Source organism: Artemia sp. Qi Xiang Cuo, chromosome 2 (genome assembly GCF_049724085.1).
Source record: "Artemia sp. Qi Xiang Cuo chromosome 2, ASM4972408v1, whole genome shotgun sequence".
NCBI lineage: Eukaryota > Metazoa > Arthropoda > Branchiopoda > Anostraca > Artemiidae > Artemia > Artemia sp. Qi Xiang Cuo.
This window is the reverse complement of record NC_142795.1, coordinates 13,954,217-13,978,040: the sequence shown is the minus strand read 5'-3', so window position 1 is coordinate 13,978,040 and position 23,824 is coordinate 13,954,217. Positions and strand designations below refer to the sequence as shown.

General features: G+C 37.1%; 1 protein-coding gene across 2 annotated transcripts in view; it reads right to left on the bottom strand.

The window, feature by feature from the left end:
- Cat (Catalase) overlaps positions 1-23,824 on the bottom strand; it is a 144,029-nt gene that overhangs the window by 95,442 nt on the left and 24,763 nt on the right. For both annotated transcript variants that reach the window (XM_089099174.1, XM_089099180.1), the window contains exons 4-6: positions 18,767-18,908; positions 6,153-6,303; positions 2,740-2,919 (exon numbers count right to left, since the gene is read on the bottom strand). In XM_089099174.1, coding sequence (XP_088955300.1) covers positions 2,740-2,919; positions 6,153-6,303; positions 18,767-18,908 — 473 coding nt within the window. The remainder of the gene's footprint in view (positions 1-2,739; positions 2,920-6,152; positions 6,304-18,766; positions 18,909-23,824) is intronic.

Sequence of the window (23,824 nt, the reverse complement as noted above, 5' to 3'; positions counted from 1 at the left end):
ACAGTCAATTACCCTCAAAAATGGTGTTGGGTCGACATGAAAATTACACCATTGAAATCGCCATTGTCGAAAACCAACAGAGGAAAGTTACAGCTCGACACATTGAAGGATAAGGAAAATCACTTTTTTTGCATGGGTAGCACTAATGTGTCCTCTTATTTATTCTTGGCTTATTTGTTTTTGTTTTCTTCACCGCTAGCAGGACACTAGAACGGCATAGAGAGCTGTTTAAGGGCTCTTTTGAAAGAAAATTGCAATATCTAGTGTCTTTTGTAATTGACATTTCAAGAAAAAAACACTTTCTTCTTAGATCGAATTTCAAGTTTTAAATGTACTTTATAAAAATTTGTGTTTAAATAAAGTAGCATCCTTTTTCTTTCTTTTTACACAGCGTAATCAATTACAGTGTTTTAATTCCACGTTGCTTTTTGACTGCTTCAAATACAATAAAAATTAAGGCTATAAAAATTCAACAAAAAAAAGAAATAAAAAAAAGAAAAACTGATGTTTTATGACACAAGAAAAATAAAGGAAATTGACGTATTATTACTGACATAATAAGTTTTTTATAATGGATAAATAGTCAAAATTAGACCTTGAATGGCCGCTTCCCCCCAGAAACCTAAAATTCCATTTCATAGCAAATATTCTGGACTTTTCAATTGTCTTTGACAAATATCAGTCCATCTGGAATTTCAAGTAATAGTCAACAACCTAGCAAAGTAAAGTACTACTTTGAACTACAATCTATGTTACAAGAGGAGAGGGCTCCAAGCAAGGGCCCTCTTGGTCACCAGACTACCGCGATATTTAAGGTCTTTGCAATATACTTGAACCATTTTCACATAATAATTCGACTAAGTTCTGTTGTTTTTAAAATGTTATACATATACGCCATCTATATCCATAATAAAGGTGAAGCTTACTAGGAAGCAATACTTGGTTTTAGAAAATTCTGCCAAATTGGCTCATTCCTAATAGTTTTCTAATAAAGAACGATCAACCCTACTGTTGTTGCTTTACTAATCAACATTTTCTAATTTTAGCCAGTGTGTTAACTTAAAAATGTGGTAAATAATTTCAACCCTCTCAGACGAAACACACTAAAAACAGAAATCCCCTTGACCCCCTTCCACTCGCCGAAATATTCCATGAAATGTTCAACACAACCCCCCATCCGTGAGACGAAACAGGATAGATTTACCAAAACAATGTGAAAAATTCACCACAATTTTAATGTAGCTTACTGCATAATGACACAACCATAGACCCACTTGGCAGAGAATAGGTTCAGGTCTCTCGTGTTTGAAGTCACAAGATTCTGACAGACTTGAGGTTAACAGTCAAAGGGAATTGCTGCATACATTCAATACCAGAATCTAATGGCAAACGGATAATAAAAAATTATATTCTTCGATGTTTTGAGTAAATTTGATATAATTTACAGTGTTATAAATAAACTATTGACGTCCTGGGTATAATTTGTAAGTGTTTAGTCCCTGAAGAAAGAAAATATTATTTCTTTAGTCCCTGCTCCTGAATACAGGGTGATTATGCAATATAATAAAATGAAAAGCTTCCATTTCGTTCAACTTGATCTACAGAGAGAAAAGTTGCTGCGACAGGCAACATATGTAAATGGAACAAACTGTTATTTTTATTTCCCATAGTGCTTACACTACATTTTTAAATCATCCAGCTTAGACCTTTCATAACTTGCCTCTTCCACGGCGTCTTCTTTTGTTTAGAACATATTTAAACAACAATTTTTATAACTTTTGCAGTTGTGTAAATAAAACTGATTAGCTGTCTGATAAAAGCTTGATTTTTTTACTAAATAGATAAGACGATGAAGTCTCATGACAATGACGAAGCCTCCACAGAAAAAACGAAAAATAACTCACTAGGGTGAACCCAAATAATTACTGACTGGCCCCGAACCACCTACCTCTCCCTTCAAGAGACACAAATTTTTCGATTGACGAGCAGATGGTCCCATTTCAGAGAAAACTTCACACATGCACACTACATCTCAAATGAGATCAGATCAGTTTGTATGAAAATCTTTATCCTCGCAAGCCCTTAGGGCTTCATAGTAAACTTTGAAATCTATCACGGTGCCAACAGGCATTTTGATATAATCAGGGGTTATGAAATTACGACTGGCATTGTACGTAGTTTAACCCAAACTCTCCCTATGGGAAAGATTGCCGAACAAGTTCCTGCCTTTACTTTGATTGGTTTTTAACTGAAGAAAATTGGTAAATCTGCTGTACGATCTTCCAATAAATGCGACCGATACAATAAAGAGAAAAGGTCTCGGAAGGTGAGGCAGTAGCTTTGAAATCAGAGAAAGACACGAAGAAGAGAAGTAGAGAGTCACGTCCAGCTTTTGTAAGAGAATACAGAAAGCTTGCAAACACTGAAAGGTATGATTTGAAAATCCCGCCCCCCTCCATAGGTTTTAAAATATATATTTTTTGTATCTTCATTTCAAATATCTAAAAAGAAAACTTGCCCCTCCCCCCCCCAACATTTTAATGAATTAGCATCACTGTGAGCTATAGGATGGATTAACGTAAAACCACCTAAACCCTAAGAAGAAAAACTAGGACGAAGATTAGATATTGTCGGGGGTTCCTCAAGACACGAAATTTAATGAGTGTGCAACAATATAAAGATTGAAGGGTTTAGACTTAGGTCTAGAAAAAAAAAGTATTCGACTGAAAGATTGGTTACCTTAAAGTGAAACTTGCAATAGAAAACTTCGCCTTTCTCATTCAAAAGCTTGAAAGTATGCGATCCATAGCCATTCATATGGCGATATCCGTCGGGAATTCCCCGGTCGGAAAACAGAAAACAAACTTGATGGGTTGACTCTGGCCTCAGGGAAATGAAATCCCAAAACATATCAGCATCCTATCGAAACAAAGCGTCAATAGTCGAATATATAGTGAAATTACAACATATACGATCCATATTATAATTGCCAATTCTCTTACTCGGACTTGAAAACTTGTTCTTTTGATAATCTAGTGTTCCGGCGTTCTTTTCATTGTCATTCAAAGCATTTTTAAGCAGTTTTCTGCTCCTAGAAAATTTCAAAAAATCTCAAAATTGTAAATACAGCGCAAAACCTGCTTTTCTTGCTTTTCTCTGTCCTGCAATATGTAGTTTTGAGGAAGATATTAAACTGCGCGGATGTACAATACTAGCACTGTCAAATTGTGAGTCAATTTCCGAGTAACAACTACGCTATCCATAAACCAGGACAAGTGAGGGGAATCGTAACTTAAAATTAGATTCGTCTATTCTTATCCCACTCGGGGTTGCAAGCTTTTTTGACCATGAATGTGTCCCCTGAGCTTCCAGAAATGTGTCATTTTTAGCTAAAACGTGCCTATCTTGAAATCTCAAAAACTAGAGACTATCTTTTTTTTTCAGATGTATTATTGACCAAAAGATGCTTTGTAAACCTTTTTCAAAGCGGCCAGTTAACACCAAATATATTGAAAAAAAAAATGCCACATGAAACGTTCATATAACCTGACTTGATCTAAAAGAACAAAGCTCGTATAAACATGTAAATCCCTTACTTTGGAGAAAATACTTTAATTACGACATCTCAGGCAAACCCTGGATGCTAAAAAAAAAAAAATCGGAGAAAAAGCACTACTTTGGTGAAAAGTGACTTTTTTTTACCAAAATACATATCCAGTTAAGAAATGTTTCGTTTTATGTCATAAATTTACAAAATGTACCCCTTTTTTGGCTTTTTATGTCCCAAATATCTAAAATGTGCCACTTTTTTGCTCTTTTATGCCATTTTGTCCTGGCAAATAGGAATGTGTCTTTTTCACATAAAATGTGTCCAGTTGGCAACCCTAATCACACTCCTATTTTTGTTTACAACACTCGAGTCCTATTGCATCATCGAATTTTACTTTGTCTATACTACGACGGAGGATGTAGCAGAAATTAGACAAGTCGGACATTAGACAATTCAGTTCAAAGTCCACGTCAAACTTATGTCATCTCATTTACGTAGAAGGTGAATGAAGCTGAGTTGAACTATCCTTAAAAGCAGTGAGTAATTTCGGAATCTCTTTTTTGAATACCCTCAATTTGCTGAATCAATTCAGCCGGTATTGCTAAATTTTTAACTTTAGAAGTTAACTTAAGCTAAACGTTCCAACCAAACTCCGGGGTTTATAAGGTCTTTGATATTCACTTTCAAGTCAGAGTGGTCACATATATTGGTTTTAAGGAAATAAACTGACATTAACAAAATTTTTTTTAACTGTTCATAGTATCCTTTCCTTTATAAAGGTCGTATTTCGATGTCTTAAGTAGAAAGCCAATTCTATGTTCTACACTAAGCATACTAACATAGCTCAAACTAAAAATATTTAGCCATTTACAAATATAAAACAATTTTGGTAAATGCTTATCTCCTAACGCTACTAAAAAGTGTCAGAGAGGATATCGAGCCTAATTCATGTTTCATTTAATTTTTTATGTTTTGTGATTCCATCACTTCCTTCCTTATGTCTAATAAGGTGCTGGTTTTATCATTTTACGTCACGTATACAATGATACGAATACTATAATAAGGTGCTGGTTTTATCATTTCACGTCATGTATACAGTGATGCGAATACTATAATAAGGTGCTAGTTTTATCATTTTACGTCGGGTATACAATTATCCAAATATTATAATAAGATCCTGGTTTTATCATTTTACGTCATGTATACAGTGATGCGAATACTATAATAAGGTGCTGGTTTTATCATTTCACGTCATGTATACAGTGATGCGAATACTATAATAAGGTGCTGGTTTTATCATTTTACGTCGGGTATACAATGATCCAAATATTATAATAAGGTGCTGGTTTTATCATTTTACGTCAAGTATACAGGAATGCGAATACTATAATAAGGTGCTGGTTTTATCATTTTACGTCAGGTATACAATGATCCAAATATTAAAATAAGGTGCTGGTTTTATCATTTTACGTCACGTATACAGGGATGCGAATACTATATTAAGGTGCTGGTTTTATCAACCATCCTTTTTTATTTATCGAAACCTAGTGTTTGTTCCTTCAGTAGTACGGTTGCCAAGGTCGGCAAAGGGACCACGAGTCGGAGAGTACAAGGATTTTAGTCCAAATTAATATATCAACTTGGCAGTGAAGGTTCTAGGTCTGGCAGGGGGGGGGGGGCAACGGTCCCCTCAGTTTTTCTGACATCTGATGTTAAATTCTTTTTTTTTAGATTTTTAAACTCCTAAGGTAGTTAACTAACTATAAAAATTTGTCAATTGACTAACCCCCTTACCCCAGTTTATGAAGCCTAAAACCGTTACTGCAATTCATTTCTACGAATATCAAGCGAATTCACGTTGATTATTGTCAGTGCATCATCAAATGTTGAGTGGTTGTGTCCAAGTATAATTTTTACGACTATATTTTGTACCTTCTCAAGTATACCCGATTGGTCGTTCATCAGCTCTGATTACCAAGCTGGCCATATATATTCAAGGCAAGGCCTAACATAACTTCAGGTCTAATATTAGAGTTTACAGAGATCCTTGCCGAAATATCTGCTTTATTTCGTTTTCTCTTTCCCAGGCTGAAAATTATTCTCATTGTTGTTTTGTCTTTTTGTTTCTTCATTCTTTTCGTCTCCATTTTTTGTACCAAAAAGGGGAAGAAAATACACTTTTGTCTTTGACCTACCCTTAAGAGGAGTTAATCGTGACCCTCCCCTTCCTCTTTAAGAGTTGGACTAATAGCTACTTATGTTTACGTATCTTTACATTACCTAAGACTTTAACAAAAGACTGATGGATTTTCATCAGCCTTATAATGCGTCTTCGTCTAATCCACCGAAAATAATCTGATCCCCCTCCCCGGCCTGCTTTAAAAGTTTAGACAAGAACCGCCACTGTTTCTATGACTATAATTGTTTTTCCCAACCTTAAGATGTACTTTCATATGAAACTCATATAACCCCCCTCTTTAACAGATGGAGATATAGTCGCATAATATTTTCATTTTATCGTCCTAGAATCAACTTATCTACCCCTCCCCCTTAATATTTGGCAATAGCCAAGGTTTAAGAATCTATAATCGTTGTCACAAACCTTAAGATGAGTTTTAGGATTCCTCTTCTGTGTGTGTAGAAAACTTGGAAATAGAATGGGATCCCTGATAAAGAAAATGGGTGTATTGTTTCCAACCAAGTCCCAATTTCCTTCTTCAGTGTAAAACTTGACAGAAAATCCTCGTGGATCCCTGTAAACAAAGATTTTACATCAAAAATCGATGGCAAGCGTTACTGTTTCATGTTGGTCCTGTTGAGGGCCCAATTCGAACGTGACCATTAGCCAAAACCTGCCCAAATTAACTTTCGAGTCATTCCAAAGTTGTATCGAATTTCACAAATTTGAAAAAAAAAAATTAAAAATAAAATTATTCCATCAATTTTTAAAAGCAAGGGCTTTATCTAAATCAAGTACATCATTCGACATAAATTAAACGATTTAGTTATATTTAGTTACATTGTATTTATTCATTATATAGTTGTTTACTATTTAGTTACTATTTAATTGTATTTAGCTATATTTATCTTTATGACAACAGAAAGGGATTATTTAATTCAAGTACATCAACCGACAGAAATCAAACTTTTTAAGGCTACACAGCCTTTCTAAAATAATCTAATATGTTTATAAACCGCCAACCACCAAAACAAAATAAGAAATGACGTTCCTTTCTAATCTATTGCCCTTTACCCCCCCCCCCCACCACTGAAAAATATCGAAGAGGCCACTACAAAGATTGTAGTAGATCCACGATCTAAATACAATCTACGCAGATTGTAAAAGCTACAACGATCTACTAAACAAGTAAACCTTTTTTCATTTTCGTTTTTTTTTTCCTTTTATCAACCCTTTTAAGGCACATGCCCTTTTCCAATTAACTATTTTATTTTTGTTGCTAATTAGTAAACCAGTTTCTAATTAGTCAAATTCCGATTTTTTAACATGTTTAGCATGAACTTAATTTCTAAGCATCATTGCTCTTAACCCTTAACTGGTCGGATGGGGTAAAAAATTACCCCACGTACTTTTGTTTTTGAGATTCCTCAATAACCCCTGTTTTTGAGATTCCTCAATAACCCCACGATGGCTACGCCATCGTGGTTCCGTGTAATCTTCAAACACCCCACGGATAATCTTTGGTGAGTCAATCAACCAACTGCATCCATCCAGAAGGGGTATTAGGGGGTCTGGGGTAGTTTTATACCCCACCCGACCACTTACGTAACAAAAAAGCTGAAAACTGCCAGGGTCAAATATTTTGAAAAACGGTTGTGAGAAAGTCTGAATGGCTAACATTCGTTAGGGAGATTATAGTTGCACTACTTCCATCACTTATCTATACCAATACTGAAGGTCTTGCAACCTTTTTAGTAGTAAATTTAGCGTTTCTGCTTTTCCAAAAATATTTCTTGCCAAGAAGTTGAATATTTCTTTCCTTCTTTGCCTTTCCCTTTCATTCCTTACTTTTCTAGGAAGTCAAGATGTCAAGCCACAAGAAACTAACTGAGGAAGAAGTCAAGGATCTTCTTGAAAGAGAAGAAGATCTATCAGATCTAACAGATGAAGATGAAGGTCGCGATAGGGATCATGCTTTTCAGTTTGAGGAGGACGTCGAAGAAGATGTCATAGAAGGCGAAACTGGCGAAAAGGAAGACGTAGAAGCCCTACAATCTAGTTCTCGAGATGTACAGGAACCCTAGATCTTAAGTACGTTAGACTAAGATGACGTTCCTCTTGCAAGGCGGCGGAAGAAGCCCGTGGGTGTGTTTACCGGTAAAGGTCTACGAAAAGGTTACGAAAAGGTCTAAGTAGCCACTGCCAACTTCACGCAGTCGGTCTTCCAATATATTATCAGAAATATCTGGCGTCCGAGGGCCATCTTGGGTAGGACGGGAGCTGTCCCCGGAAGAAGCCTGGAACAACCTGTTCACTAAGGAAATGGTCAAGGAAATTGTGAAGCATACCAACGAAAATACTGAGCTCTGTCAAGCCAAGTACAAGTTCATTCAACTGGAAAAGAGTTCGTTTACAAAGTCTGTGGACTACATCAAAATGAGAGCTTTTATCGGTTTGTTATACCTAGCCAGTGTTCAAATCCAGAGAAGATGCTCAAAGTTTCTTTGCAGCTGATGGGACCAGCCGAGATATATTAGAGCAACCACGAGCGTCAAAAGATTTCTGTTAATCAAGGGTTGCTTGCTATTTGATGATTCTTAGAATCGACAACGTCAAGATCATTTAGCCCCTATCAGAGATCTGTTTAGTGCTTTGATTACAGAATGCAGAAAGAACTTCACCCCGTCTGAATATTTGACAATCGACGAAATGCTCATTCCCTCCAGGGGTCGACGCGTGTCCAGATGTACATCCCTTCGAAGCCAGCCAAGTACGGACTGAAAATACAGTGTCTGACTGATGCCCGCACCTATTACTTATCCAATGCCTTTTTATATTGTGCCAAAACCACCGATATGGTAGGCACACAGTAGATGTCCATTCCTACCCGTACCGCTTTGACTCTGGCTGTTCCAGTCTTGAAACAAACAGAAACACAACCGCGGACAACTGGTACTACTCAATTGAGTTGGTTGACGAACTGAACAGGCAGAATACTACCTACGTTGGAACTCTCAGGAAGAACAAGTGCGAGCTCCCAGCAGCGTTTCTTCCGCACGGGGATCGTGAGCCTGGTTCCTAAATCTTCGGCTTTGCTCAGAAGAAGACTATTATATCGTATGTGCCTAAGAAGAGCAAAGCAGTAGCTTTGATCTCTCCAATGCACAACCCAAACACGATAGATGCAAACTCATGCAAGCCGGAGATAGTTGATTTTTACAAACCAAATAAATCTGGCGTTGACAGTTTAGATCAAGATGTGCTAACTACACTACCAGTCGTCACTGGCAGCACTAGTCATTTGCAATCTTCTTTGCAATGCTTGATATTGCAGGTGTAAACACAGGAGTATTTGCCAACACAACAAAAAGTCAGGAAAGGTGATCTAGCGCCGAAAAATCGTCACATAGTTGGAACTATCCCTTATGAAGCCTCATTTGATGGTTAGAGTATCCATCAACTTCCTTTCTCGAGAACTTCAAAAGTTAGTGTCCAATATTGTTGGGATCAAGTCTACAGGTAGTTCAGACACAGAACTTCCACATTCTGGCCATAAAAATCAGCGCTGCAGTCTCTGTCCTCGTTCAGGGGACCAGAAGACGACTAGGGTCTGCAGCATCTCCAAAAAGGGATGCTACAAGGACCACCTAGACAAAATTTGCCCAGAATGTATCTAGAGGATTCATTTTTATGTTAAACATATTGTATTTGCTAAAAGCTAAATTACAAGTTCCTATCTGAAATAGTTTTTATTTACAAGCGTTTTTAGTTATGGGGTAAATATTTACCCCACCCGACCAGTTACATAAAAAAAAAAACACCCGACCTATTAAGGATTAACCAATCAGAATTTGTATTCTCGTTTATAGGCAGTCCTGATTGGCTGAACACATTTATGCATAGTCAAATACCCACGAAAATTTGAATTAAACTACATCCTATGCCAGAATTTTTCGTTTTCAAGACATTGTTTGGTGCTATTATAGATAAACAATGTCTTTAAGTAATTGATTACGCAATAGTTTCTATCTGAGAATATTGGCTTGTCTTTTGTCATTATGAAACACATATCGCCGAACTTTTGCTTCTTTTGATTGTTCAGGTGGTGGGACAAAAACTTCTTTTCCTTCCAACGGTTTATCCAGTCCATACTTTTAATTTTCAAAATGGTAGGTATTGCTGACCTTATCCATGTTAAAATCGAAAACCCAATCATCATCGCAATCATTTTCAATTTGTTTGCTTTGTTACACCTCGGCTTATCTTTCGTCATTATGAAATAAATATTGCCGAACCTTTGTTCTTTTAACAAAGGTATTGTAGGTGTTGATGATCTTAAATACGTCAAAATCCCAAATCTCGCTATCATTTCAATTTTAACACATTTTGATTCTCGCTGTCCAGGTTGATTTGCATTGATTCCCTGCTCTTCATTTTCATTTTTGACTCCCTCAGTTGTTCCTTGATATAAGTCATCAATCCGCACGTGGGTATGCTCTTTATTTTCCTTTTTAACGAGTTCTAAAGTTTAGTTCCGCATATAGTCTAACTCTATGGTTTTTTGCTCTCCAATTCCATTGCTAATACGTTTTTGGACTATAATCATTTCAGAAAATTTTGCTTTGGCCCATTCCTTACGTTCTCGTACCAGTGTTTTTACAATTGATGATTCAGGTTGTCAAATTTCACATCTTATTACGTTTGACAGTTCAGGTGTTGGTTCCAAAGAATCATCATTTATAGTAACTGCAACTGCAAATTTTTGTTTTTTGGGGTTTTCAAACAGACATTATATTATATAAATAACTGTTGCGTTGGAAACTCAACAATCTTATTTATGCTATGCATAACATCCTATAAGAAAATACTTATATGATATCATAAGAAATGATGTCATAAGAAATGCTTATATGATGCAACAACATAGTACATGACGTCATTTGCAAAAAACAAAAATTAAGGCTCTTAACAATTTTTCTCAGACACTTGACCTATCTAGACCGTCTTTTTATGGAGTATATCTCAAGACACCAATTTACCCGAAAAATATGGTGCCGTTTTTGAGAATATACATGTATAAATACATACACAATTATTACTCACATATAAAGATAGTTTATAGATATTGAGCCAATTTCCATAATCTATGCTATTAAAATACAGACTTGGCTGGCTCCAATTTCTTTTCACTTCTTTTGCACAAAAGTTTCTTTTTCTTTGAGAAATTGCTCTCGCTAAGTAGTCGCTTCGGACGCGCTTTTTTAGTCTTTACTGGCTGCAGTTATCGTTGCACCCACAGTGGCGAGACAGTTGAGACTCAGTCCGAACTCTCTAAGTACTTTTGTTGCAATATCTCAAGTCCTCATCAGTTATTTGCTGCGTGTGCCCAATACCAAAGAGTATTAAAAGAGCATGAGCGGAAATTACAAATGTCAAAAAGAAAAACCGCAAACGAAAACTAGCGTTTGGCAATTTTGTTCTTTCTTTTAGCTCTTATTCTTTTTTTCTTTATTCTTGCGTTCTTTCATGTACGACGAAAAATTCTGACCCCATTTTTGAAGGGTATCAGCCTTCATTTCGAAATGCTCCATATTTTTTTCACTTCTGTTTCACGCTAGTTTCTTTGAGAAATTTCTCTCACTAAGTAGTCGCTTCAGAAGCGCTTTTTTTAGTCTTTACTGGTTGCTATCGTTGCAACCACGGTGGTGAGACAGTTGAGACTCAGTACGAACTCTCTAAGTACTTTTGTTGCAAAATCTCAAGTCCTCATCAGTTATTTGCTGCGTGTGCCCAATACCAAAGAGTATTAAAAGAGCATGAGCGGAAATTACAAATGTCAAAAAGAAAAACCGCAAACGCAAACTAGCGTTTGGCGATTTTGTTCTTTCTTTTAGCTCTTATTCTTTTTTTCTTTATTCTTGCGTTCTTTCATGCACGAGGAAAAATTCTGACCCCATTTTTGAAGGGTCTCAGCCTTCATTTCGAAATGCTCCATATTTTTTTCACTTCTGTTTCACGCTAGTTTCTTTTTCTTTGAGAAATTGCTCTCGCTAAGTAGTCGCTTCGGAAGCGCTTTTTTAGTCTTTACTGGCTGCAGCTATCGTTGCAACCACGGTGGTGAGACAGTTGAGACTCAGTCCGAACTCTCTAAGTACTTTTGTTGCAATATCTCAAGTCCTCATCAGTTATTTGCTGCGTGTGCCCAATACCAAAGAGTATTAAAAGAGCATGAGCGGAAATTACAAAGGTCAAAAAGAAAAACCGCAAACGAAAACTAGCGTTTGGCAAGTTTGTTCTGTCATTTAGCTCTTATTCGTTTTTTCTTCATTCTTGCGTTCTTTCATGTACGACGAAAAATTCTGACCCCATTTTTGAAGGGTATCAGCCTTCATTTCAAAATGCTCCATATTTTTTTCACTTCTGTTTCACGCTAGTTTCTTTGAGAAATTGCTCTCACTAAGTAGTCACTTCGGACGCGCTTTTTTAGTCTTTAATGGCTGCAGCGATCGTTGCAACCACGGTGGTGAGACAGTTGAGACTCTAGTTTGCGTTTGCGGTTTTTCTTTTTGACATTTGTAATTTCCGCTCATGCTCTTTAAATGCTCTTTGGTATTGGGCACACGCAGCAAATAACTGATGAGGACTTGAGATATTGCAACAAAAGTGCTTAGAGAGTTTGAGATATTGCAACAAAAGTACTTAGAGAGTTCGGACTGAGTCTCAACTGTCTCACCACCGTGGTTGCAACGATAGCTGCAACCAGTAAAGACGAAAAAAAGCGCTTCCGAAGTGACTACTTAGCGAGAGAAATTTCTCAAAGAAAAAGAACGTTATTAATCAGTTATTTGCTGAGTATGACCAATACCAAAAAGTATGGGTCTTAATATAGTATTGTAAAGAAAACCAACATAAACTAGTGTTTGGCCATTTTGTTCTTTCTTTCAGCATACCATAAACTCCTGCATACTTATTCTTTCAGGCACTTTAAAATGTAGGCGAGGTTAAAGCAAGCAGAATTTGGTGACCAGTAAGCACATTAAGATGCAGGAGAGGGTTAAAAAAATCGGTCACCAGTAGGTACATTAAAATGTAGGACAGGGTATAGAGGGCAGAGTTCGGTCAGCAGTAGGCACTTTAAAACGTAGGGGAGGGTATTCGGTCGCCAGTGGGTCTACCGCGTAAAAGTTCACAATCCTAAATTACCTGTCAAGATTTCCCCAAACTAGCCTAGCCCTTCTTTGTGGAGATTGGATTTTGACTTAAAGGAATTCTTTAAAACAAAAATATATTGATTAATTATCATTTATAGAGCAATTACGACTTTAGTTCCACAGTATTACAGGTTGACTATATGAATCATCCCTTTTTTCTGGTAGATTTACTAGTTTTTAAAAGTTGCCAAAAGCTACACTATCATCGGCGCTAGTTTTTTTTTATCCCTACCTTCCCATGTTAAATTGCCAACATCTAACTTTTATAGATTCCCCGTTTTCTTAGATCAATGCAACCTATTCTTTTTTTTAGAAAGTTTCAAGAAATAGCAATCATCCCGAAGATATTCTAGTTTTGAGATAAGTATTGCGAAAATCCGAAAACATTTTTTTTTCCGAGCCAGGTGCGTTAACCCTTAAGGAGGTATGATATGCAACAAGAATTTTTGAGGAAAATGGATAAACTGAAAAATGTATTACCATGTTTATTTTAATGTTTTTAAGAAGCAAATGTGTTTAAAAATAAGATACTTTTAGACAAAAGCTTTTCTAAAAGGTTTCTCTTTGAGTGTATTTTAGTGTGGCGTTTATCCAGCTAACCCCAACTTCCTCAGATGCCATGAGCAATATAAAAAAAAATATCTTAAAAAATTATCAATATTCAAAATCGGGCACCTGATATACCCGAGCTTCACTAGTCACACAAGTGGTAAAAAAAAAAAAAAATTATTAAGACGTCAGCTATGTAATATAATGTCAATTTAAGTCTTCAACCAGAGTTCAACCTGTTAGCACCTATTTGGATTATGCTTTTCCGAATTAAACTCAGTTAATTCAGTGAAAAATGATTAACTGCGACCTAAATTTGGATTTTGTCACCAGCCATCAGGTGAATTGAACTTTTTAACCATTTATATTAGTCAACAAAATGACTAAAGGGCAACCAAAGGACTTTAAAAGAGTGTGTCCTGAGTGTAGATTAAGGGCAACAATCAACTGCCTGGTATGTATTGCTTGCAACTCTTCCATTCATGAGCAATGTGCGAGGATAGAACGTTCCCAGTGGAATAAAAACTGGTTATGTTTAGATTGTTCCTCGAAACAAAACAACACTGAAAATCAAGAATACATCACCACTACTTCTTCGAAAGCTAGTGATACCCCACGACGCCGACGGTCAGAATTAAATTCTTCCTTAAAAGAAGTTTTAGATGATATCAGGTCACCCCCCTTGCCAAAGGGATGGTAAAGCATTCATTGCTGCCCAAACCAAGTGTCAGACTAGTCCCCTACCAATTTTAACCAGTGTTGCCAGACTGATTTTCTGCTAGGAACTATAGATGCCAGTGCCCAGACGGACTATCCCCTTATGTTAGCTACTAACTATGCCTCCTGCCAGACCGAAAATATTCCCTGTGGCGATTGTGAATCCAGCCCCCTATGTGGCCTCTCCCTCACCTCCCTCTTAGTGCTGAAGAAAAAAAACTCGAGTTCACAACCAACGACATTTCTACTTTCATTGATCTTAGGGGAAATATAATTAAGAACACACTTGAGTCGGTGAATACAAAGCAACAAATTAATAATTTGAAACTAACTGCAATTCAATTCAGAAGCAAATCTGACCCCAAACACAGGAATATTAATGAAGCAAGCGTCAATTCAAATATGAATTTAATCGGTGACCTAGTTCCAGAGGTCAGTGACAATTTAAATGTGAACTCTATTAATATTCCAGATCCAGAGATCAGTGACAATTTAAATGTAGTAACAACTTAATTATTATTAGTAACGCGGTTTCTGAAGTCAAATCAGGGAAGAATTCTATAGTCTGCCGATTTCACTTTGCCAACAAGTGTATACAAAAGAGTGATTGTACCTTTTTTCACCCATGTACGTCTTTTTAATAACTGGTTTTCACTCCTCCATTCCAAACCCTGCCGTATATTTCGACGTGGCCTGTGTTTTGAAACTAAGTACATATTATTACATTTGAAAAGCAGGGATTATCGTGCTATAGCCAGGCGCAGTAAAACTTTTAATATGATAATAGTTACAAGTTCTCAATCAACCCACAAGCGGAGCCCCGTTCATTCGATTAGTAAAAGTAGCTCACCAGCGCATACTCTTACATTTTTATCACAAATCCACTAAAAAAAAAAACTTCCACTAAAAAATAAAAGTGCATTGTCAGTTTAATATACATATACTGATATTTAGTAATCAAAATGTTAATATTATTTGATTTATTAAAGTTAAAAAAGTAAAAACAATTATATTTTCTCTGTAAAGTGCAAATTATGATCTGGGCTTGGGATGGCATAGGGGTTTTGAGCCCAACTTATGTTAAATTCTGCTCTTTTGGAGTTTGAATCGGTTATTTATTGTAATTTCTTTTTGTTTTGGGTTTGATTTATTTATCAATGCTGATTTGTGGTAGTTTCACGCTTGGTAGATTATTTGATTTTAGTTTTGCTCATTTTTTGTTTAATGAATTCTTTACTTTTCTTTGAAAAACTTATTTTGTGGAAAAAGTTTTTTTAATTAATATCGACCAAAAACGTAAATATGGCTCATTTTCCCAAAAAAAGTTTAAAAAATGCTCTAATGATAAAACAAAAAATGAGTATTCCCAAATCAAAATACTAGCCGGCAAGAGACCAGAGCCACTAAACTTTAATTTAGATGAACCTATAGCAAATAATCTGAACGAGTTCCTTGCTTCATTTGTCCAAAGGGTCCCTCCCCTTTCCTATGTAACTCCTACTTTTAAAACCCCCTTTAATTTCCCCATTTGACGTGGTAAAAAGATTGAAAAATTAAAAAAATCAAGCACTTGCCCACTGGATATTCCCGTCCCACTTATTAAAACTTTCAGCGATTACCTCTCAAAGCCGCTTTCTATTCTTTTCAATCAATACACTCAATCTGGACTATTCCCTTTCCTTTGGAAACAAGGTTTCATAACTCCAATAAAAAAGAAAAACAACAAGCCTGGCTTTGATGGCATTCGTCCTTTCTCCTCTGACTTCTAATTTTTCAAAATTATATGAAAGCTTTCTTGCTGACTGGCTCAGGTGCCAAGTCCATCCCCTCGTTGATCCTAGGCAGTTTGGAAATCTACATCAACCTCACATTACCTTATCCACCTCGTTGACTCCATGGGGAGACTATTTGAGAGACCAAACCCCTGGCTAAACCTAATTTCTATTGACCTACAAAAGGCTTTCGACCTGGTTAACCATAATATCTTGATAGAAAAACCTATCGAAGAATTTCGGGTCGAAACATTATTAGTCAAGCTCACTGCCTCATTTCTTTGAAACAGATCACAGGCATTCAAATATCAAGATTGCGATCAGCAGCCTTTCAATGGATTTCCCTGACAGGTGGAAATTTGTCGATGACCCAACCGTTGTAGAGACGTGTTATAAATATATTTATAGCAATCCAATGGGTATCCTCCATGACATTGCAGGCGAGGCTTCTTCTCTTGATATGACGGTTAATCCTTGTAAATCCACCATAGTATCTGTCAGTTTCCTCGAGTCCTCTACTCTTTCCCTTCATCTTATTCCTCCTAAGATTTCAGCTACTTCCTTTAAGGTCCTAGGTGTTACCATATCTTCTGATTTGAATAAGGAAACCCATGTAAATAACATCATCCGTCAAGCTAACTTGTCACTTTCTCCGCTGAAACTGCTGAATATATTTAGTTGCCCTCCCCCCCCCCCAGATCAGTTACTAAAGGTATATATTTCTTTTGTACGTCCGTTGGTCGAGTACGCGAGTCCTGTCTGGCATCCGGGCCTCTCAATTGAAGCAACCAAAAAAACTGAAAATATTCAAAAAAGAGCCCTGAGGATTATTGATAAGGAAGGCAAGGTCCCATATTCCTACCTCCTTAAAACTTTAAAACTTGATACCCTCGAGTCTCGAAGAAAAAATTTGTGCCTCCGTTTTGGGAAGTCAGCACAAATAAACCCCTGTACTGAAAACCTCTTCCCTAGCCGCCACTCACCGATAAAAATCACCACCCCCGTATAGTATCCCAACCCATCCCCATCCTTTGTTCCATACCCTTTTCTACCTTACGTTACAAAAAAAAAAATTCCCTTTTATACAAATAAAATCAATCAAAATCATAACCCGTAAGTTTCACAAAAAGTTAAATTGCTCTAAGTGAGACTACTGGGTTTAAAAATCCGTGGCCTTTATCCATAGCATTTCATGGCAGAAATCAACCCAACCTTTGACGCCATTTGTGAACCTGAAACGCAGAAGAAGCGTAATCTTACTACGCGGGAATGTTATCTTGATCTGTTGAAACACGCTATCGGGATTACAAAAGAAAATGGAAAGTTTACTCATTGAAAAGCATGGAACTCGAAACCTCTTATTTTTTTATTTTTTTTTTTACTGGTTCTAAATTTTGCAAAGGAGAACCAATAAAGGGTAATTTAATCTTTCGTTTTCTTTTGTGGCGTAATACATAACATCCCAGCAGTTCGCGCAGCAATTTCTAGCAACTCTGAAGCCTAAACCGTGCAGTCGATCCAGAATCGATTTGATATGACTTCAATGTCAGTGTTCTACAAATATATGCTTTCTCCTCCATCTGAGGAGGTATCAAAACTCGTTCCAGATAAAATAAGGACTTTGAAATCAGCTCACCAAAGTACAGCTCGACAGGACTACCTTGTGAAGGAAACCCCCCTCCTCCCCCAAGAGTACTTGAAGACAAGTTCGCTCGACGATCCATAGCCATATGGGATGGTTTCCCAGTAGGGGTAATCAAGGAAAATCCTTCTCTTGCAGCTTAAAAGTAAATAGCATAATAATTGCCAAGATTAGTGGCATATCATCAATTGTGACGGAGGCGTGAAGCCTGTATAAAAAAAAGAAATCAGATTTTAAAATTTGAAGGTTATTGGATTCTTTTTCAGGTATTCACTTCGGGAATAATTTGACGAACTTACAAAAATTCATGACAGACGTAAACTGACGACATCAAACTACACTTTTTATCAGGAAATCAATAACTCAACCGCGTTATTTTCCTGTTTGTTATCATCCCACACGTAATTTATTTCAGTACCGCTTCACAAATTGCTTCAAAACTAAAGAAATAAATAACTCCTTTGTTCTCAATGATAACCTAAAAACGCCAGCATGATTGCCAATTACATATTAATGCACATATTCACAGCTTACTTAAAACAACCTCAATAACTAAAATTACGGACACAGTAAGGTACAAATGATGATTGGTAAGGTATAAATGAAGATCGGCTTCCCTTTCTGGGAATCCAATAACCTAGACATAATTTGACTGGCTTACAAAAATACATCTAAGACGTAAACCAACGGCATTAAACAACACTTTTCATTAGGTAGTTATATAACTCAATCTCGTTTTTTTCTGTTTGCGATCATTTAATGAGAAAATTATCTTAGTATAACTTGGTAGCATGCTTCGAAACTAAACCAATAAATAAACAAACAACTCCTTTATTTTCCATAATAGCATAAAAAAAGAACCCCGGTATGATTGTCAATTATTACAACACACATTTACAACATACTTAAAACAAACTCAGGCTACAAAATTAGCCACAGAGTAAGGTGCAAACAAAGATAAGTAGAATACAAGTCGAATAGTGAGAGTTTTAGCTTTTGAAGACCAACCGCCAGGTTACTGTTTGGTAGCCGCAAATTTGACACATATCAGGGAGAATATCTCAGTGATTTCTAGACTACAGACATATAAAGCCGAATTCCATCATCAGACCATGTCTTCTTTCCACAAGGAAAGTATGAACTTACCTTACAGTATCAGCCGATCCACTTTCACCCCCGACGGTTGAGAACCTAACAGCAACGGGAGTTTGTTTGCCGATATGACTGAAAATGGCAGCTTTGGTGTACTTAGTGATGTCGTGCGTAACTTCAAAATAACCAAAAGCTCCTAAAAGATATTTAGTGTTCAAGAAATTTAAAAAACCTGCAATAAGTGAAATAAACTACGTACTTACCAAGACCAAGCAAAATGAAAGACAGATTACATATCTTGCAATCTTTTTCAACACGATTTTTTACTACCATGAATAAGGGTAACAATTTTTGAAAACGAATATATACATCACTATGCACCTTTTCTGCCTGAGATTTTTTTTCTATATAAAAAAAACTTTATTTCTTGATTAATATTTTATGAAAGTCAGAAAATGTGGACTTAAAATAGCATTTCTTGAGGCGTCAGGCACCTCTCCCCAACGTAAAGAAACATTCACTAACATTCCCCCCAAATAGTTCGTGCACAGTCATACACAATTGTATATAAGTCGGGGAGTGAAAGTTGAAAAAGTCGTTAAATAACGATTTGTAAAAAACATTTTGGTACATGACTTCTGATTTTTGGAAACGATAGTTTCGAACATGCTGATGCCATTTATTTCATGGTTAGCGACCACCGAAGTGCGCTTCATACCTTAATATGAGGTCAAAGTTTCGACCCTACCATCTAGGTAGAGGTCGCGAAAAAAAAATTCCTGCCTTGGCTTGGCAAACACATAGACAGAAAATCCACGTGGGGAATCATTTTACAGGCTAAGGAGTGTGAACCAATAGTTCTAGATCCCCTAAATTTCGGATGGGCATACAGTGACGATTTCTGGGTAATCATAGGCAGCGCGCTAGCGCTGCCTAAGTAAAGAACGATGTGGGCACAATGTGTTTTTTTTTCTTCTTCACTCAGGCACTTCGTATCGACGGAGTTGTCAGAGAAAGGTCGAAAAGACCTCAGTTAATTGCAGATTCGGGCGGCCAGCGCCCTTTTAATAGTTAAAACTTAGATGAGGGCAACTAGCCCCCCCCCCCACACACACACACCCATCATTCCCCCAAACAAATCCAATCAAAATTTTGAGATAGCCATTTTGTTCAGCGTAGTTGATTTCCAGATAGAAAATAAATTTTTGAGGAGGACACTCCCGCCCAACCCCCAGGGGCAAGGGTTTTAAGTTATGCCCTGAGGGCATATAAGAACGATGTTGGCACAACGTACTATGAATTATTTTTTTCCTTTAGAGCAGGGCACTTCATATGGAAGGGGTCATCATAGAAACTTCAAAGGGGGCTCATTCGATTGGAAATCGAGAGTTCTAGTGCCCTTTTTAATAGTCGAAAGTGATTGGAGGGCAATTACCCCCCCCCCCCCCCACGCCCATCATTCCCCCAAACACATCCAATCAAAATTTTTATATAGCCATTTTGTTCAGCGTAGTTGATTTCCAGATAGAAAATATGTTTTTGAGGAGCACACTCCCCCAGAACCCTCAGGGCAAGGGTTTTAAGTTATGCCCTGGGGCCATATAAGGTTTTTATAGAAGGCGTTGTCGTAGAAACTTCAAAACGGGCTCATTCGATTGGAAATTCGAAGGGCTAGTGCCCTTTTTAATAGTAAAAAGTGATTGGAGGGCAACTAGCCCCCCCCCACGCCAATCGTTTCCCCAATCATATCCAATCTAAATTTTGAGATAGCCATTTTATTCAGCGTAGTTGATTTCCAGATAGAAAATATGTTTTTGAGGAGGACACTCCCTCGCAGCCCTCATGGCAAGGGTTTTAAGTTATGCCCTGGGGGCATATAAGGTTTTCAAAGAAGGTGTTGTCATAGAAACTTCAAAACAGGCTCGTTCGATTGGAAATTTGAAGAGCTAGTACCCTTTTCAATAGTTAAAAGTGATTGTAGGGCAACTTGGCGCCCCCCCCCCCCACACGCCCATCATTTCCCCAAACACATCCAATCAAATTTTTGAGACAGCCATTTTGTTCACCGCAGTTGATTTCCAGATAGAAAATATGTTTCTGAGGAGGACACTCCCCCACAGCCCTCAGGGCAAGGGTTTTAAGTTATGCCCTCGGGGCATATAAGGTTTTTAAAGAAGGCGTTGTCATAGAAACTTCTACACAGGCTAATTCGATTGGAAATTCGAAGGGCTAGTACCCTTTTTAATAGTTGAAAGTGTCTCGAGGGCAACTAGCCCCCTCCCCCCAAACCCATCATTCTCCCAAACACATCCAATCAAAATTTTGAAATAGCCATTTGTTCAGCATAGTGGATTTTCACATAGAAAGTATGTTTTTGAGGAAGACACTTCCCCACAACCTTCAGGGCCAGGATTATAAGTTATGCCCTGGCGGCATATAAGGTTTTTATTAAAATCTTTGTCGTAGACACTTGAAAAAGGGCTCATTCGATTTGAAATTCAAAGGGATAGTACTCTTTTTAATAGTCGAAAGTGATTTGAGGGCAACTAAGCCCCCTCTCACGCCCACCTTTTCCCAAAACACATCCAATCAAAATTTTTAGATAGTCATTTTATTCAACGTAGTTGAAAGTTTTGGATATTCGGTCTTTAAGGATGATAACCCCTCCCCCCACAGCCCCCAGGGCAAAGGTTGTAAGTTATGTCCTGGGACATATAAGTTTGTATTGAAAGCGTTGTCGTAGAAACTTCAAAAGGGCTCGTTCAATCGAAAATTGAAAGGGCTACTGACTTTTTTAATAGTTGAAAGTAATTGGATAGCGACTAACGCCCCTCCCACGCCCACCATTTTCCAAAACACATCCAATCAAAATTTTGAGGTATTCATTTTGGTCAAAGTAGTTGAACGCTCTGGAAATTAGCTGTTTAAGCAAGATAACCCCCTCAGAGCCCTTAGTGCAAGGGTTGCAAGTTACGCCCGGGGGCATATAAGGTTTATATAGAAAGTTGCTGCATAAATCATAGGCAGCAGGATCGCGCTGCCTAAGTAAAGAACGGGGACACTCGAGAACGAGACAAGAAACGGGGACTAAGTAAAGAGGAGGACACTACCCCACAACCCTCTGGGCAACGGTTTTAAGTTATGCTCTGGGGGCATATAAGAACGATGTTAGCAAAATGTATTATTTATTAACTTTTCCCCTTTAGAGCAGGGAAAACGAACAGAAATTACAATAATTAACCGAGTCAAACTCAAAACGAGCAGAAATTACCATAAGTTGGGCGCAAAACCCCTATGTCTTCCGAAAGCCAGAACAAAATTTGCACTTCACTGAAAAAATACAAATGAATGTGCATTGTCAGTTTAATATACATATACTGATATTTAGTAATCGAAATGTTAATATTATTTGACTTATTAAAGTTATAAAAGTAAAAACATTTATATTTTTTCAGTAAAGTGCAAATTTTGTTCTGGCCCTGGGAAGGCATAGGGGTTTTGAGCCCAACTTATGTTAATTTCTGCTTGTTTTGAGTATGACTTGGTTATTTATTGTAATTTCTGCTCGTTTTGGGTTTCATTTATTTATCGATGCTGATTTGTGGTAGTCTCACGCTTGGTAGGTTATTTGATTTATTTTTGCTCATTTTTGTTTAATGGAGTTCTTTACTTTTCTTTGAAAAACTTATTTTTTGGAAAAAGTTTTTAAAATCAATTTCTCATACAAATTCATTGTCACAGTGGCCGATTTCTTTAAGCCGTGTTGCAGCCCATTGCAAATGTAAAAATATGTGCATTGGGAAGTGCTCCTGTGCGGGAATCCGAAAGTGTGACTTGCTTTGTGTGTATGCTGGGTCACGCGATCTTTTTGGAAGTGATGACGAGTTTGACTAAATAATAGCTTAAAAAATATTCCTAAAACTATTTTATTTATGTATAATTAGGATTACCGTTTAGGTCATCAATGTTTCTTACTCGTTCCTTGATAGTAGCTGATTTAGAAAAAATAAATGCAAGAAGTTTTGGAAGCATTATTTGTGCGGATTAAAATTAATAAAATGAAATTAAAGGAAAAGCTTTTAAAAGCAGTTTGAAGCTGAGCTGTTTTGATTGGCCAGCAGCATAGGAAACCTAACTGTATGTTGTTTTTTTTTCTGATGGTAAATTAATTATCGCCTAATGTTTTGGCAAGGTATAAAGGAGACAACTACAATCTTATAATAGAAAGCTGGAATTAGTCTGAGTAAAAAAGAAAAATAACGAATTTAATTATGGGGAACCAAGCGCACCTTTGGCGCTTATATTCCCGATATATTCGTAATCAGCATGGTCGATTTAGTCCTAAACAACTCTCAGATCCCTTGTACACCTCGGATCGCTATTTTGTCAGATTTTTAACTTTGGCTCCCAGACTATAAGCTGAGAGATGCTGACCTATAATAGCCGTTTGTTTTGTATGAACTTAATAATCATTAGGGAAGAAATCAACACCACATGGCAACTACGCCTCCAACACAGGCTGCATAAAATATCTTTTTGATAGTTATAAGTCGATTGGTAGCTTCAAAAATTTGTAAAGGATTTTTTACTTCTAAGGGATTTTTTTATCGTTTTCTATATTGTTCTCTTTATTATAACTAGTTTTTACAGTTCCACCCATGGGGTAGAAGTCCCAGGGTCATGTCAAAAAAGAACGCTGGTAATGCTTATTGTTCCTAGCATCTCACTCTGGCTTGTTTAACAGCGAGTAATGACTGATGTACTACAATTCATCATTCAGTTTTGTTTTAATGTTTTTCATTCTTCTTCTTCTCTCTCTCCCTAGATTCCCAGCCACAAAGCCTGGCGGGGGGAGGGGAAGGGAATAGATGGTGAGTTTTTCTTTTTGTTCATATTCTTTGTTGAATAAACAAATTCTCAACCCTAAGCTAAATCGGCTGAATCAGAATTTTTAGCCTATAACATTTTGGCGATCCCCTGACCCAAACTTTTATTTTACAGCACACAATAGCAGTACTCGCCGCTTTCCTATGGTCTATTATTTTTGCTACAGAAAATCAATGCTAGAACTTTTAATTTTCGTTCTAATGAGCCCTCTTCTGAAGTTTTAGG